Raw genomic sequence first — 18,593 nt, forward strand, 5'->3', positions numbered from 1 at the left:
CAGTGGTGAGATTCAAATCATCATGTTCAAAGCAAAATAACAGAAAAAGTATACAGACAAAAATTCAGGCGTATGAAAGAATATAAAGTTAAAAATACATTTGTGTCTTTTAATATATTTGTACAGATATATCTACAAACATATAGGCCTACCTGTTTATAAACATATGCACATTTGGAAAAGTTTTATATAAAAAGGATGCTCATCTCAGCTGTTGTGTTGATGGAAAATTCATACTATTGTTGAACTGACTGTTGAACGATTTGAAGGTAAGAGGCATCATCAAAAGAGAAAAAGTTAATTTTTAAGACAAAATAATCAAATTCAATCAAAAAAGCTGAAGTTGGAATTTGATTAGTCCTTTTAGTGATAATGATAATGAGACATCAACAATAACCCTCAAATGACAATTACAGACAAAAATGGAATAACACTTCATTTATTCATCATTTGTTACATACAAGATGGAATTTAATACCTATTTATATTAGAGAGTGTACAACATTTAGTATTTTTAAAACTATGCTTAAAGTATGGCTTAAGGAAAATCAAATATGTGATCATTGACTTGGCTTTGTAATTTAATGTGATTTTGTATGTGTTGTATGTATTGTATTGTTTGTGACTTAATATTGTAATTTTTTAACAACATCCTGCCCAGGGACTGCAGATGTAAATGATCTTTATAGCTAACTCTGGCACAACACTGTTGTTGTGCATTGTTCCTGTACAAATAAATGAAATAAACTAAAACTAAAACTACAGTGTACATCATTTATACGTACTTTTGCATTCAAAGAGAGAAACACAGAAAACAATGCAAAAATGTATAGATTCATATGACCTCAACTTTACCAACTAGTAATGGCAACTCAGGCTGTTTTAAATGGAATAATGTATTCCAGGCTATTCAAAATGAATCAATACTGATGATTCAGTGATTTGTTGTTAAGTATTTCTTATATGATTCAATCATACAGTCTAGAAGTTCTCATAGTGGTGAACAAAATGTGTCTGGTCGCGTTTGTTCATTTGCTGGCAGGCCTTCTCAACATTCTTAGTCAGACCGGGAGGCCCACAGCTGACCACGCCGATCTTCTCCACCTTTAACAAAGAAAAATCATCAGTGGTGTACGTGAGGTTGATGTAACTGTCACAATGATCTAATTAAATGACTTATTAACCTAAAACTTAAAACTTAAAATGACTCCTTTCATAAGATCCCATATGAATCACAGATATTTACTAATACATGAAGATTTAGAAAAATGCAATAGTACATGCCCTACAACTGTAAAGATAACTATATCTATAATGATAACTGTAACGATAAAGATAACTTTAACAATAACCATAACGATAAAGATAACTATAACGATAACTATAACAATTAAGATAATAACTATAATGATAACTATAAGGATAACTGTAATGACAAAGATAACTTTAACAATAACCATAACGATAAAGATAACTATAGCGATAACTACAACAATAACTACAAAAATAATGCTAATGATAACTAACTATAACATAAAGATAACTATGATGATAATAATAATGATAACTACTGATAAAGATAACTTTAACAATAAAGATAACTATAATGATAACTATAACTATAAACATAACTGTAACAATAACGACAACCATAACGATTAAGATAACTATAACAATAACTACAACGATAACTATAACTATAACAAAAAAGATAATAATGATAACTATAAGGATAACTGTAATGATAAAGATAACTTTAACGATAACTATAACTAGAATGATAACTATAACAATAATAATAACTATAAATATAAGGATAAATGTAACGATAAATAACTTTAACGATAACTGTACCTATAACAATAACTAGAATGATAACTATAACAATAAAGATAATAACGATAACTGTAACGATAAAGATAACTTTAATGATAACCATAATGATAAAGATAACTATAACGATAACGATAAAGATAATAACGATAACTGTAACGATAAAGATAACTTTAATGATAACCATAATGATAAAGATAACTATAACGATAACGATAAAGATAATAACGATAACTGTAACGATAAAGATAACTTTAATGATAACCATAATGATAAAGATAACTATAACGATAACGATAAAGATAATAACGATAACTGTAACGATAAAGATAACTTTAATGATAACCATAATGATAAAGATAACTATAACGATAACGATAAAGATAATAACGATAACTGTAACGATAAAGATAACTTTAATGATAACCATAATGATAAAGATAACTATAACGATAACGATAAAGATAATAACGATAACTGTAACGATAAAGATAACTTTAATGATAACCATAATGATAAAGATAACTATAACGATAACGATAAAGATAATAACGATAACTGTAACGATAAAGATAACTTTAATGATAACCATAATGATAAAGATAACTATAATGATAACTATAATGATAAAGATAGCTATAATGATAAACATAACTATAATAATGACTATAAGACTAACTATAACTAGAATGATAACTATAACAATAAAGATAATAACGATAACTATAACTATAAGGATAACTGTAAAGATAAAGATAACTTTAACGATAACTATAACAATAACTAGAATGATAACTATAACAATAAAGATAATAACGATAAAGATAACTTTAATGATAACCATAATGATAAAGATAACTATAACGATAACGATAAAGATAATTGTAACTATAACAATAAAGATAATAACGATAAAGATAACTTTAATGATAACCATAATGATAAAGATAACTATAACGATAACGATAAAGATAATTGTAACTATAACAATAAAGATAATAACGATAAAGATAACTTTAATGATAACCATAATGATAAAGATAACTATAACGATAACGATAAAGATAATTGTAACTATAACAATAAAGATAATAACGATAAAGATAACTTTAATGATAACCATAATGATAAAGATAACTATAACGATAACGATAAAGATAATTGTAACTATAACAATAAAGATAACTATAAGGATAACTGTATTAGCGTCCACAACAACACAATAATCTACTATTATTATAAGTGCATGCTGCAGTTTTATCATCTCCCCTGTAAATGCTCAAGCTAATGATAAAGATAGCTATAATGATAAACATAACTATAATAATGACTATAAGGATAAAGATAACTATAACGATAACGATAAAGATAATAACGATAACTGTAACGATAAAGATAACTTTAATGATAACCATAATGATAAAGATAACTATAATGATAACTATAATGATAAAGATAGCTATAATGATAAACATAACTATAAGGATAACTGTATTAGCGTCCACAACAACACAATAATCTACTATTATTATAAGTGCATGCTGCAGTTTTATCATCTCCCCTGTAAATGCTCAAGCTCTTTAAGTCAGCTTGATTCTGATTGGCTGTCAATGTTTTATCATTCATCAGCTGGAAAAATGTTTCTGAAAGTGACTCCAACGATATTGTTCCTTTGTGTCATTATCATTGTGGTGTAAACTTTCCTATACTCATAGAACTAGAATGATTATTAAAAACTTTATAATTATCATTATAGTTGTTGTCCTTGGTGGAGTTTAACTCTTTCCCCGCCAAACACGGAATTTTCTGTTATTCATGAGACAACGCTTCCCTGCCAAACACGGAATTTTCCGTGTTTCCGTGTTATACGCTAGGGGGCGCAATTACGCATCTCCTGAAAGTGGCGATCAAAAACACAGACCAGGAAGACGCAGAAACGAGCGATCTCAAGCATATGCATATGAAAGTAAGCATATGCATATGAAAAAATAATGCAATCATCAACACTAACCGCATATAAATGAAAACTGCCTAATGTTACCGAGTGAAATGTCAATCCAGAAAGTGGTAAAGGCCTGTGCAAGCTTTGGGAGTACTGATGGAAGCCATCTACTGCATCTTTGCTTTGATAATATTACTGAATATGATCCAGAGGTATATTTAATAAAAATGCGATTTTCTCAGCTTTTTTCTCAAAATGTTGCTTTTTTTATGAAACCCACCTACATTCAAGTGTTGATAAAAACACAATGCTTGAAGCTAGAATAAAACTGTCTGATCTTTATTTTGTTGTATTGCATGTTCAGATGTTCATACAACAAAATATTCTGAGGGCCATGAAATTTTAGTGAAAATCAGCAAAAACGCTGGTGGTGGCTGGCAACTTTTGTCAAAAACGCTGGCGGGGAAAGAGTTAACGGTAAAGCTCCAATGCATCTTAGATGCAAATTATTTGGCTTCTAACCTCTGGATGAACTTCCTGTAGCGAACTGAGAAAAGCCAAAAAGGGTGGGCGGCCGAAGTGTGTGATGGAGCGCAGGCCAGTGAACAGACTCCTGTTCCACACCTTCTGAAAGTGCCGCTCACAGACATACTTGAGAAAGAGAAAGAGTGATGATTTTACACCCAACCATAACTTCATATCAGTTAACCTGCTTTTAATTACGTTACAGTAGTTCAGTGGAACTTACAGTAACCTTATAAACCAATAAAAAACTCTTATTATTCTCAAGTAAACAATGGATTTACCAGCATGGTGGTGCGGAGATCGAATTTCTCAGCCAGCTGTGTGATGTAGAAGTGCACTGACACCAGCTCCTGAGCGTCCATGTCCTCCACCTCTCTTATGATGTCAGACACCCACTCGAACTGACGCTGAGTCCGTGTCACCCAGATAAAATACACCTAGAGCCACCGTGTTAAGAGTTGTTAAAAACGTAATCATTAATTACAGGACATTGAAAACTTTTTGCACGTTGTATTGTACCTTTTTGCAGTGAAATTTGAACTTGACTGAAGATTTGAACACCAGGTCTTTTAAGATGGAAGCAAAGGGTGTGACTCCAATCCCAGCACCCACCAATACTGACACCTCATAGTCTGTCCACTCCTGATGACCCTCCCCAAATGGCCCATCCAGATACAGCTGTGGAGATACAGCAGGGTCGAGCTTTCAGATACTGTTCATTTTATCACAAAATTCAAACAATAAATGTCCTTTTTACACTCTTAAATGTGGTGCGACAGAGTGCTGTAGCGCCTCAGTTCAAGTGACAGAACAAGGGATTAATATATCTGAAAATAAATAGCGTTGAATATAATAGTTTTGTTATTCATGGAGATACAGCAGGGTCGAGCTTTCAAATACTGTTCATTTTATCACAAAATTCAAACAATAAATGTCCTTTTTACACTCTTAAATTTGGTGCGACAGAGTGCTGTAGCGCCTCAGTTCAAGTGACAGAACAAGGGATTAATATATCTGAAAATAAATAGCGTTGAATATAATAGTTTTGTTATTCATTTTAACTTCTAATATTATGTACCAAATGAGGGGGCTCCCTGTATAGTATCGGTATCGGCAGATATAATTCTAAATAATCGGTTATCGTATCGGCTGCATTCAGGTTTATCTACATCTATATGAACCAAAGACAAACTGGGTGTCCTTGCCTTTGGATATCCTCCAAACTCCTGGAGTTTCTCAGGGGTGTAGGCCTCTCGGAGTTTGCTGGTCCAGGGTCCCACTGCACGGATATGAAGGCTGAGGGTCTCCTCATGTGGTGCGGAGGTCAGGGTGAAAGGATGGTACTCATCTGTGCCCAGCGCCAGGCATGCAATACGTACCCACTGTCCTGAGCGGTAGACAAAACCTTGTGGACGCTTAAACTCCAGGTAAGTTACATCTGGCAGTTCAGAGAAATTGAGAATCAGGTTTGTTATCAGTGCTACTAGTCCACTTTAGAAATTCTACTTACCATAAATAACTTTGCCAGTACATGTCAACTAACTTTCATTTGAGTTTTAGTAGACTGTTTATTTTATGTTATTTTAAGGTTAGAGTTAGTTTAAGTTCACATGTACAAGCAAAGTTACTTATAGTCAGCGTTGGGGCTAACACATTTTAAGTAAAGCGAGTTACGTAATCAGATTACTTTTTCAAGTAACTAGTAAAGTAACACATTACTTTTAAATTTATAAGAAAATATCTGTTACTTTTTCAAAAAAGTAATGAAAGTTACTTAAAGGGATAGTTCACCCAAAAATGAAAATTCTGTCATTAATTACTCACCCTCATGTCGTTCCAAACCCGTAAGACCTCTGTTCATCTTCGGAATCTGAGAGCTCTCTGACCCTCCCACAGACAGCAAGGATTCTTACACGATCAAGGTCCAGAAACTTAGCAAGGAGATCGGTAAAATAATCCATGTGACATCAGGGGTTCAACCGTAATTTTATGAAGCTACGAGAAAACTTTTGTGCGCAAAAGAAAAAAATAAAATGACTTTACGCCGAGGTCTTAGGAGTTTGGAACGACATGAAGGTAAGTAATTAATGACAGAATTTTTTGGGGTGAACTAACCCTTTAAAAGTAATGCAAGACACCTCTCCTGTCCCCGAGCTGAGAGAAATTGGGAGTAAGTGTAGCGGCACTTCCTTCAAGCTGAGGCTTATTCATTTCAAAGGGCCTTTGAATGTGAAAGGTGAAAGGGCCTTTACAGTTGCCAAAAACATAACTTTTGGGTTTGCTGTTATTAAAAATAAATAAGCGAGCCCAGTTCAAGTGACAAAAAGTAATAAAACAATTATGTAATGTATTACTTTCGATAAAAAGTAACTAAGTAACGTAATTAGTTACTTTTGTAATGGAGTAACGCAATATTGTAACGGATTACTTTCAAAAGTAACTTTCCCCAACAATGCTTATAATCAGTAGAATGACTATTGGGTGACTATCAAAATAAAGTGTTAGCAGATACTAAGCAGATATTCTACTAATACTCTAATGATTCATAGTTGACATAGTTGCAAATAAGTTTCTTATCGCTAGTAGAATGTCTAAAGTGGACTATTGAAAGAAAGTGTTACCTAATTGGTGATTTTAAACATCATTTCATTTTTAAATCAATAAAGTGAGTCCTGAATTGGAGTCAAGGTTTCCTATTATGAGACGCCGTATGATTTCACAGCCAGAGCAATTAGAAGTGAACACTTTACAGCACATGACACAGCGCTGTGTGCTCGGGCCCTTGGAGACTCTTGAGATAAAAGAGCTTTGTGCTGGATCTGCTGAGAGTATTGTCTACCTGAGGGCAGCAGCTCGGCTTTCACCACTGGGATCTCCACCTTCTTCCTGTTGAGGCTGATGAGTATGAGGCGGCGGGCTGGACAAAAGTGAAGCGAACGCGGAGAGAGAGAGCGACAGTGCGCGAGAGAGACCGAGTGTGTCCGAGAGAGAGCGAGATGCGCGAGAGAGGCCGAAAATAAGCTTGTCCAGGAGGAAGAGGAGGCCAGGGGGGATCAGGTAGATGTGGAAGCGGGGCTCCTGGAGGAGGGCGTAGCTGCCGTGGATCACAGTCTGCCAAATGAGATGAGAGAGAAAGAGAGAAAGTCAGTGTTCACAGTTTCTGTGTCCAGTGTCCACGCCAGACGTGCAACTTTCAAAAATGAAAACAAAAAATGATTGAGAAAGATTTGTGTTTTAAAAAAACAGACTCATGTTTTGAAATACAGACAAACAAACAAATACATTTAAACAAAAAATTTGAAATTATTCTAATCATAATCATTTCTGGATATATATTTTTTGATTTTGATCTCCCACTGTCTGAATTTCAACTATATTTCAACAATTTTTCTTAGTACATAATACTGAAGCTCTAACACTCTATTAAAACTCATAAAATGGATAGGTGCTTTTTTCCTTTACCAGGACATAGACGAGCACATATAGGTGGTGTGTGATCCAGAATCCTCTAAAGCTGATGCGTCTGAAATAGTGCGAGGCGAAGACATACATAAAGGCGAAAATCAACAGCAAAAGAACTCCAGTGAGACCTGAAGAAAAACAAAACAGAGTGTTACAGCAAACAGACATCTAGAAAAATAATAAACCGACTCTGTAAATTTAATACTGAATATATCAAAACAACACTGAATGTGCAGCTATACCAGGAACTGTCTTGAAAAACCAGAAGGTCCATTTCATTGGAAGCTCAGACCTGCAAATGACCAACACACAGAATTTTGGGCAAGGCTCCTGCACTAGCTTCCCAGTTTCCCAGAGAAAAATATGTTCTAAGAATATTCTAAGTTCCCATTAAGTTATAAAAATGTTATTTCTTAATGTTCTTTGAACATTCAAAACATCCCGTTTTTTTGCCATGGTTACACAAACATTCCAGAGAACATTCCATTTTATCAAACATTATGGGAACATTATTTTTGAATGTTCTTAGAACCATCTGAAACAGTAGTAACATCTAAAAATTGTTAGATGAACATCCAACTAAAACGTTTCATATGTTAATCAAGCATTACCCATTGTTGGAGAACACTCTAGGAAACAGGCAGGCAAGAATGCTGAGGTCACTGATGCAGAAAATGTAAACGTTGACCACATGACCCAAACTGTGAACAACTGGCACAAAAAAACAAACATTAAATAAATAAATAAAATATTATATGAGCACATGTATTAATATAATTGATGTATGACATCACTTTGAGGAAACGTTACATTACGTAACGGAACTTTGAACCCTGGTAATTAAATGCATCAATCGTGATTCACATATGCTATCAACTGCACAAATATGTCTTGACACACAAAGTGTTAAAGCATAATTATGGTGATGTAACATTCTACTGAATCATATCTGTGGTGAAATTCATTTGAAAGGCAATTAAGGAAGTTTAAATATTAAATGCTAGCGTTTTGCACGTAGAGGGAATTGATATTTTCTGACCTGAGAGGACAACAGCAGCTATAGCCATGTGACGGTGAAGGTCAATGGCCGCATCGAATGGGATGTACCTGTTGAGAAAAGTCTCCCTGCACATGGTTATCAGGTTACGGCACACAGTGAGGAGCATGTAGGGAAACAGGAAGGAGATGGCGGCCGCAGAACCACGAGACACGAGCACACCCACCATGGAGGTCTCTGGGATGCCACTGGCGTGGGCCTGTAAACCATAATCTACAAACATTGCTATTGGTTTGCAACCATTAGTGCGAATTTCCAGTGTCACAAATTAGGAACAATTCAACATGATCATAATAAATCAAGTTAGGGCTTAAATATGCACAATACAATGTTCAGTGATGAAAAGAGAGAATATAAAGGGACACTTACAGTAGCATCTTTCCAGTGCTAGTCCAGCTGTGATCCCATATATGATGACTACGCAAATGATATGTCTTCTGTAGTTTTCTATGAAGCGTTTGAACTGCTGGATCCATTGCTGCACTGGGTTTCTATTGTAGCGTTCTCTCTGAGGCCTCACATACACCTTTGGGTTGCTTTGTTCAATTCTAACAAGGGAAAAGGAACATATTACGCTTTAAGTAGGGTGGCTTGACAAAAACAACACACCTTTATTGCTTAACCTTGGGTTGGATTTTTTACACTGTCACTGGCACAGTCCTTCAGGCTGCTCTGATTCTGGTGACAGTGTCACTGTTTTCTCTATATATGTGTCTAGCTAGTTAGTAGGTTAGACGGACAGATGGATACTAACTACATAGTTATCTATCTGGCTGTCTTTCTTTCTGTTTAGTTATCCACCTGTTTTTATGTAAGTCTATTCAGTTATCTCCCTCACAGTCATTATAACTAATTAGGTAGACAGGTAAGATAACTAACAAGATAGAAAGACAGCCATATAGCTGTCTTATAACTAACTAATTGGACGGACAGGTGGACAATTTACTAACTATACAGAGAAACAGCCAGAGAGTTAACCCAAGTTTGAGAAATAAATAGACAGAAAGACAGTCAGGTAGAAAACTAATCAATACATAACTAACTAATCGACAGACAGGTGAATAATGAACTAATTAGACCAAAAGAAGAGCTGGATAAATAACTAATAAACAGGCAGATACGTAACTAATTATACAAAGAGGTGGATAACTAACTAGATAGAAAGACAAGCCGATAAACAACTAACTATTTAGACAGACAGACATCTGGACAAATAAATAACTAGACAGAAAGCCAGTTAGTTTACTAATTAGATAAACTGACAGGTGGACGAATAACTAGTACACAGAAAGACAGCCAGTTAGATAACTAATTCAAAAAACCGACAGGTGGATAACTAAATAACTAGATAGAAAAACAGCCAGACAGACAGATAAATAACCAGACAGAAAGACAACCAGAGACATAACTAATTAGATAGACCGACAGATGGATAACTTACAAACTAGATAGAAACACAGATAAGTAACTAATTAGACAGACAGATATACAGACAGGTGAATAATAAACAAACTAAGCAGAAAGTCAGCCAGACAGATAACTAATTAGAGAGACGGACAGGTGGATAACTAAATAACTAGACAGAAAAAATACAGCCAGACAGATAACTAACCAGACAGAAAGACAGCCAGAGAGAAAACGAATTATACAGACAGACAGATTACTAACAAACTATTTATCTGTCTATCCATTTGTATGTATAGTTAACTATCTGTATTCTTGTCTGTCTAGTTCAGGGATATCCAAACTCAGTCCTAGCTCTAACAGTTTAGCTCTAACTTGACTGGAAGTTTCAAGTATACATAGTAAGACCTTGATTAGCTGGTTCAAGTTATATTAATTGGGGTTGGAGCTGAACTTTGCAGGACAGAGGCCCTCCAGGAGGAGGATTGGACACCCCTGGTCTAGTTAGTTATTAGTCTGTCTGCCTATTTAGTTAGTTAACTGTCTGCAATTGCATAGTAACATCCTCCCAAATGCCTACAACTTAAAATCATTGTGGTGACTATTGTACAGGTCATCTCCACTCACATTGTCTTCATAATATGTAAAAATCTAGTTATTTCTGCTAATGCATCAGCCTGTTTAATTTAGTCACATTCCACTAAAGATTATGATGTTCAAAGCGAAACCTGACCAATATTACATCACAGAATGCTGGCATCACTTCCCACAAATACTGATTGCCACATTTCTCAATAGCCAATAAATGACGGGTTTCACAAAGACTTAAATCTAACCCCTAGCTGAGCTCCTAATGACCATACACATGTCAGGACACATTACATAATGCTACACATGCTTTTAGATAACCACAGCAGAGATATTATACATTAACGTCTCACTTCTTGATCTGTCTTTGACGAAGTTCCTGGTCTTGCTCCCCCTCAGGCCTGTGAGTAAGCTCTTCCACAGCTGAAGAACTACAAAGGAAATTAAAATCAACTTTAGCTGTATTACTGTGTACTCATTTAGAATGAGTTTCATGTTATATACTTTCTTTACCTATTTTTCTTAATGAAAGATACTTGCTGTTGTCTGGATAGTTTTTTCTTACCAAGTACTTCCATGCCTGGGAATACATGAACAACAGTTTCAAAGTAAAATGCCTCTGTGTTGGGTGAACTAAGAAATATAATGACATGGGGGATTAGACCATGAAGAAAAATATATCTTTAACCTTTAATATTGAGCTGAGCTGAATGGTCTCGCAGCAGAAAGTGAAAGTCCTCCCAGGAGAAGGAATCTTTGTTGTCAAGACCTGCTGCCTGAAGCATAGCTGCTATACCATCCTCAGCCTGACTCTTAGATAAAGCACTTCCAGAGATATCAATGAAAGACCTGCACAAGACAAGAGGAAAAACTGGCTAGAAGAAAGAAGAAATCCTTCAGAGGATTTATTGAAGTGTAAAAGTGTAATCTGAATCTCTAATTTCAGGTTATTATCAAGAAATGTTTGCACAAAACACTTTTGCTCTCTACAAGGCTCAAAAACAAACAAACATCAGAACGGACCTGAGTAAGGAAGTGAACTCTTCCTTGGACAAGAAGCCATCTTCTTTAATGTCATGCATTGAAAACAGAAGCTTGGACTTCTCCTCGGGAGTACCTGGATTTACAGCGAACATTGTAACACTCTTACCAACACAACACAGTAACACCATAACACTGTAAAACTGTAGCATTCTAACAACACAAGGTTACTTTGTAACATTGTAATGCTGCAATATTATAAAATTGTAACATCCTAACAACATAGCAAGGTGATTTTGTAGCATTGTAACATTCTAATACTGTAACGTTGTAACATCAAAAAGCTATAAAATTGAAAAACGGTTATATCATGTAACAACAATGTAACAAGTTAAGCATTGTAACATCATAAAACTGTAACATTGTAAAAATGTAAAACTGTAATATCCTAACAACGTCACTTTGTAGCATTGTGACATTGTAAAATTGTAAAAGTGTAACAGCCTAAAAATGCAACAAAGTAGCTTAGTAGCATTGTAATATCGTAAAACGGTAACATTCTAACACTGAAACGCTGAGAAATTTTATTACAATTGTAACATTCTAACAATGTAAATTTGTAGCATAGTAATAAGCCTCGTTCAGACTTTTGTGCACAGTCAGATGGAATTTGATTTGAATCAGTGACAGTGTATTGCAACTGTTCATATCCAATTTGTGTGTCCATAAACGCTCTTTCATTTTACGGAATGTGCCTTGGTTTCTATGGCAATGCCATTGCGTTGTTATGCCTACGCTAAAAACAACAATAACAGCAATACAGTTTGCAATACAGATGCTGTCTTATGACATGACGACATGTTGCCGTCGCGCTGAATTATGAGGCAGCGGCAGAAACGCAGGAAGTTGGAATGTGCGACTTTATTCCGTGCTGCCTTCTCCGCTGGCTTCAACACTCAAAGAGGTGCGTATATCGGTATACTGGCAGTCTATTGTCTTTTCCCGCTTGACTTACAGTTTGCAACAACACAAGCTTGTTTCTGCAAAGACATTCGTTATGTTTTCTACAAAAATGTCTGACATGTTTATGTTTTACGTGGCAAGAGAATGTGAAAAATCTATGCTAAATCCGATCTGAGCGGTCAGACTTAAACGAATTTCCAGAAACGCGATTTGAAGAGGATTCCAAACCATATACGAATGTAGCTCGAAACGGATTTGCACAAATTGGATTTCATGTAGTTCGTTGCCTTTCAGACTTTCTAAATATGATCGGATTTCAATCGGATTTGGGCTGACAGTCTGAACGAGGCTATATTCTAACATTGTATCACTGTAAAATTGTAAAACATCCTAACAACATAAAAAGGTAACTTTGTAGCATTGTAATACTATAACATTGTAACATCAGTAGCAAGGTAACTTTCTAGTAGTGGTCGACCGATATGGGTTTTTTGACAGCCGATACCGATGCCGATATCTTGGAAAAGCAGGGTGGCCGATGGCCGATATAAAGCCGATATAATTTTATTTATATTTAAGACATTTGAAATCATTTGAAAATGGATTAAAATAATTGTGTAAAATAAACATACTTTGAATATGAAAGTGGGCAACTGCATAAAGCGCAGCATAATTTGGAATCACGAGTTTAAAGTTTGTCAATCGCGCGTCAGCATTCATCCTGTCAGCATTCAATTTGCACGGATCGACCGTCACCCAGAGAACACGCGATCATGCAGGATACAAATGCACACTTCACAAGATCTCAACTAGATTCGACTAAGTCTGCAAGGCTTGGGAAATTAAATGTTCATTAGTTATTCAAAGATTTGTTTAAATGATATAAATGCATGTTTGCTGAATGCTGACGGCAAATGAGAAAGTATTATAATGTTTGCCTTTCTATTACTAATAATATTAAAGCAATCGTTATAATACTTTTTGTATACATTTTAATTCATTTGTTTAACAGTTCTATCTGATTATTAGATAGACTTATATCCATATTAGACAGAATTGAACGACGACAGCGAACAAGAGGGAGAATGTGAGCGGTGTGCGCTCATGCCCTGCGGCTGCTGCTCTCAGCGCCGTCAAAATAAAAGTCCCGCCTCGAACACATCGGCCAAACAGAAAAACTTATCGGCCGATGCCGATATTTGAAAAATGCCAAATATCGGCCGATATATCTACCTTGGCGATATATCGGTCGACCACTACTTTCTAGCATTGTAACATCAAAACATTTTAACACTAACTTTGTAGTATTTTAAAAAGACGAAATTGTAACACTGCACTGCAATACAAAAGATTTGAACAACCTCACCTGTCATGAAAATGACAATAACATCCAAGAACTCCTGAAACGAAAGGTATCCGTTACCGTCCTTGTCAGCCAGTGTGAACATGGACTCTACAAAGAGTGAGTCAGGCTTCAGACCGAGCACGCTGGCGAATTCAACTCGTGTGAGCTCACACTGTAAAGCTTCTCTGGTCCTATTGCTCAAGTCTCCTGCATCACTTTTATCAATGTCCAAGACCTGGAGTCAAAAAACACATGTATGACGCTACTCCACGACTTTGTGACACTTTGTCAGTAGAACGAAGACAAAATGACCTTGTAGACATATGAGGAGAAACACTTACCTTTGAAAAAGCGTGCTTGAAGAACGTCTCCACAATCTTTTCCCTCTGTGCTCTGGTCACTGCATCTCTGAGAATCTCTTTCTCACTCATTTCCTTTACAGTTAGAATTCTGCCCTCCAGCTCAGAGCGCAGGTGACCCAGGAACTTTGACCTCTGACCAACGTCCTCAAAGAACAAAACCTTTTGGACAGAAATCCAGCATAATGTCTCACTGAGCATTAGATGAATGATGGCAACAGACTGAACTACCAAATTCCTACCAGATCATACTCTTTGGGGATCTTCAAGAGTAGAGCACGATGCTGATGGTCATTGGATATTAACACATTGAGGTGGTCTTGATTGCCCAAGCTGTGAGAACTGAGAAGAGACCCGTTCTCATCAAAGGTCTGGAGTACTGTCTTCTCGTTGAACGCAAGTGCGACTTGTCGGGGTGCTGTATTGTGCCCTAACCACTCTTTGGCTGAATAAAAAAAATAAAATGAAATGACAGAGGTTAATAAACTCATCTTCACTGGCATTTCAGACCAATGTGACACTGCATGTGATATTACTGACCAATAGTTTCATGTGCAGGTTTCTTGTCTGTGGTGGAACCTCTGAGCTTCTTTTGGAATCGTTTGTATCTGGCTGTCCGGACACGAGCAACTACACAAGCTACGATGTAGCTTGCTGTCGAGAGATCAACATTTCAATATTTTTTAAACAAAACATTAAAAATAATGAAAATACTGTACATAATTATTATTATATAAAATGTTTATTATTTATATTAAATGCTATATTATTTTAAACGGAAATTTACACAAAGTTTAAGCTAGCTTAATTAATAAATAAATAAATAATGTTATATATTTTTACTTTAAAACAAGAATAACATTCCAATCTTTCTTAAAATATGAAAATACATAATTATTGTTAAATAAAAATACTATTATTTATATAAAATATTATATATAAAATACTATCATTTAAAATTCTGATAATTAATACTATTTTGAATTCTATTATCCAATAAATAATACTATTATTTTACATTTTAGTTATTTTAAATGGAAAATACACAAAGTTTAAGCTAGATTAAATAAAATAAAATAAATAAATAAATAATGTTGTTATATATTTTTACTTAAAATCAAGAATTACATTCTAAATTTTAAACAAAACATGAAAATATATAATTATTGTTATATAAAATACGATATATAAAATACTGTTATTTAAAATTCTAATAAATAATACTATTTTAATACTATAATCTAATAAATAATACTATTATAATAATAATTTAAAAAATAAATTAAATTAAATTAATAATAAAATAATTTAATTATTTTATAATACAATTCACACAAAGTTCCATTCCAATATGTTTTTAATAAAAGATCATATTATTATTATTATTTTAATAAAATATACAGTATAATACTATTACTTGTGTTTCACATTTTTCTTCTGTGGTTTAATAACTAATGCAATAAACAAACAAACAAACAAACAAACTTTTATAATTCCAGATCAAATGCAGTGGGCTATAAATATATGAAATTGCAATTTAATTATAATTGAATTATAGCACACACACACACACACACACACACACACACACACAAACTGATGAATGACACTGACCAACAGGAAACAGGAACAGCACCACCACCGTTACGCCAAAACCAGCTTTGCTGCTGTTGTCAAAGTAACTCATAGAGGAGGCCTTTGTGCAGGGGTGAAGATCGGAGGATGTGATTGGCTGAGGCTGGGGGCAGGGATCACCTGCACAAAAAGTGTAAAATAAATACATCACAGCTTTGTAATATGATTTTTTGTAGTATGTTTGTAGTACAACATATGATTTTTTTAGTACAACATATGAGTATGTTGTTAATGCATTTGGGTTGCTTATTACCGTTCACCCAGAAGAATACATTTCTTTGAATGTCGCCCTCCTCTGCACTGGTGACGTCCAGAAGGACATCATGAAATGTGGTGTTACGTATGGCTTGGATCTCCTCCTCAGTGAACAACCTGAGATGAAGAATATCTTGCAGTGTTTAGTGTGCTCATCTGACCAAACTGATATGGCTGTTTTTTTAAGTAATCATCAAAGGAAAATGTCCCACCCATTTTGTTTGTTCTCAAACCAGAAGCGGTCAGCGTTTCTTATGCGTTCAAACTGGTCCAGGATGATGCTGGAAAACACTGGACCTGGTCCTTCCTGTGATTCTAGCAGGCCGCCCACAAATAGATCTAGTCTGGAGGTATCATTCTCATATAACTCTGCGAGCTCCCTTAACAACTGAAAATCAGTGAAAAGAGATTCAAAGAAACAGATATTTGCATTGTGGTGGTTGGGTGATGGGCATTCTGGGTAGGGCTGCACGATAAATCGAAATGGAATCGAGATCGCGATCCGACAGAAGCTGAGATTGTCATGCGTATCTTTCAGTGAAGCACGGTTCTGTGATCAGCAGTAAATCTCCATCCAAAGGCCAGAGGGCGCTCTCATGCTGAAACTCCAAATACGCCTCGCAGAAGAAACCCAGAAAATGCCTATCACTGCAGCTGAATAAACAAAATATTCAACTGCTTTCATTGATTCAACGTGACTAATAAACACACGACTACGGCAATATACGGTTTATCTGAGTTCTTATTATTATAATTTTCATTAAAATAAAGTATATTTATAATGCAATGCCTTTATCACTGCTTAAATACTATGAAATATGTTGCGTGCCTTATTCTGTGTAAGAAGAAATAAAGAAATTCTTTAGGACAAAATCAGTCAAAATTTTAGTAAAGCCTCCATGTTTAACATTTTAATAGTATGGTTGCATAATCTAAACCAAACCTCGTTTATCATGACTCACATTTCGGTTCCAGAAGGTGTTGCATAAACGCAGGCCAGGAGATTTACTTGCATCGTTGTTCACAGCACTTTTGTAGTGACACGTCCTGTTTCTGAATCCCCAAAATCACATTTCAGCACAATTTTAGACACAAATGAGGATTTTATACATACACTACCATTTGAAGGTGTGGGATCAGTTTATTTATTGTTTAAATATTGATTAATTTATTTAAAGAAATTACTTTGACTTTTAAATTACGTTTATTCGGCAATCAAATTGCATTAAAACGTTTAATGTCCAATCAGCATATCAGAATGATTTCTGAAGGGTCATGTGACAAGACTGGAGTAATGATGCTGAAAATTCAGCTTTGATCACAGAAATAAATTACATTTTAAAATATATTCAAATAGAAAACAGTTATACAGGTATTTTTGATTTTAAAAAAGTCAGCCTTGTTGAGCATAAGAGACTTCCTACCAACCCCAAACTTTTAAACGGTAGTGTACATTAGTCTAATACTATTATATTTTAATAGAAATCCTTGAATGTTACTATGTCAACAGTGCTTTGCAATGATTAAAATAAATTCAATTTTAAAATGGCTTTTAACTGATCAGTTTTACAAAAGTGATTTGAGAAATGTACCTTTTATATACACCAGGTGGAGCAAGAGTCAGTCCAAACCTCACAGCAGCAGCTTCAAACTCAGCAGAGATCCCTGGATCAACGTATTTTTGATAACCTGCAGAAAGACGGTGCTGTGTGATTCAGCTCATAATATATATTCCATTATTAGCTCATATTTTTCACTAACCACTGTGAACAGTACTGCCCTCAGCAGAAATGACATACGTGGCATCAGTTACCCTGTAATGACGTCGATCGGCAAAGCCAACTGCATTTTACACAAACCATGAGAGAGATTTTAACAGACCACAGGTTAGTCTCGTGTAGCCAATCTTTTGTCTTGTGGCATAAAGTCTGCTCAAGTCTGCCCACAATCGCCCACGTTTTTGTTCAATATACCACAATAATAGACCAGTAACTTTATATTAAATAACTGTAAAGTGGAATATTCTGTTCGGCCTGTAGATATGAAATATCAGGATATTAATACCATTTATTAATACTATTTTTATGTATGTTACCAAAACTTGTATAATAAATGTTACTTCTTAATCTCAAACCATGATATATATATATATATATATATATATAAAGAGTTCATTTTAAATAATAATAACTAAAATGAAAATTAATAAAAACGGAGTTATCTGTTTTTGCAAATAAACTCTTC

At 34.8% G+C, this 18,593-nt stretch overlaps 1 protein-coding gene across 1 annotated transcript in view; it reads right to left on the reverse strand.

The window, feature by feature from the left end:
• Positions 1-693: 693 nt before the first annotated feature.
• The window catches only part of LOC107688941 (dual oxidase 1-like), a 22,900-nt gene continuing 5,000 nt past the window's right edge, over positions 694-18,593 (reverse strand). The window contains exons 7-31 of the mRNA XM_016486785.1: positions 17,942-18,038; positions 17,312-17,402; positions 16,562-16,737; positions 16,348-16,466; positions 16,074-16,214; positions 15,000-15,113; positions 14,702-14,904; positions 14,442-14,621; positions 14,122-14,335; positions 11,835-11,928; positions 11,500-11,660; positions 11,325-11,391; positions 11,165-11,242; positions 9,189-9,367; positions 8,802-9,032; positions 8,374-8,473; positions 8,005-8,054; positions 7,763-7,890; positions 7,323-7,411; positions 7,140-7,204; positions 5,506-5,738; positions 4,820-4,978; positions 4,582-4,737; positions 4,298-4,426; positions 694-1,104 (exon numbers count right to left, since the gene is read on the reverse strand). Coding sequence (XP_016342271.1) covers positions 982-1,104; positions 4,298-4,426; positions 4,582-4,737; positions 4,820-4,978; positions 5,506-5,738; positions 7,140-7,204; positions 7,323-7,411; positions 7,763-7,890; positions 8,005-8,054; positions 8,374-8,473; positions 8,802-9,032; positions 9,189-9,367; positions 11,165-11,242; positions 11,325-11,391; positions 11,500-11,660; positions 11,835-11,928; positions 14,122-14,335; positions 14,442-14,621; positions 14,702-14,904; positions 15,000-15,113; positions 16,074-16,214; positions 16,348-16,466; positions 16,562-16,737; positions 17,312-17,402; positions 17,942-18,038 — 3,377 coding nt within the window. The 3' untranslated portion in view covers positions 694-981. The remainder of the gene's footprint in view (positions 1,105-4,297; positions 4,427-4,581; positions 4,738-4,819; positions 4,979-5,505; positions 5,739-7,139; positions 7,205-7,322; positions 7,412-7,762; positions 7,891-8,004; positions 8,055-8,373; positions 8,474-8,801; positions 9,033-9,188; positions 9,368-11,164; positions 11,243-11,324; positions 11,392-11,499; positions 11,661-11,834; positions 11,929-14,121; positions 14,336-14,441; positions 14,622-14,701; positions 14,905-14,999; positions 15,114-16,073; positions 16,215-16,347; positions 16,467-16,561; positions 16,738-17,311; positions 17,403-17,941; positions 18,039-18,593) is intronic.

This window comes from Sinocyclocheilus anshuiensis, unplaced genomic scaffold (assembly GCF_001515605.1).
Source record: "Sinocyclocheilus anshuiensis isolate Anshui unplaced genomic scaffold, SAMN03320099.WGS_v1.1 scaffold1062, whole genome shotgun sequence".
Classification (NCBI taxonomy): Eukaryota; Metazoa; Chordata; class Actinopteri; order Cypriniformes; family Cyprinidae; genus Sinocyclocheilus; species Sinocyclocheilus anshuiensis.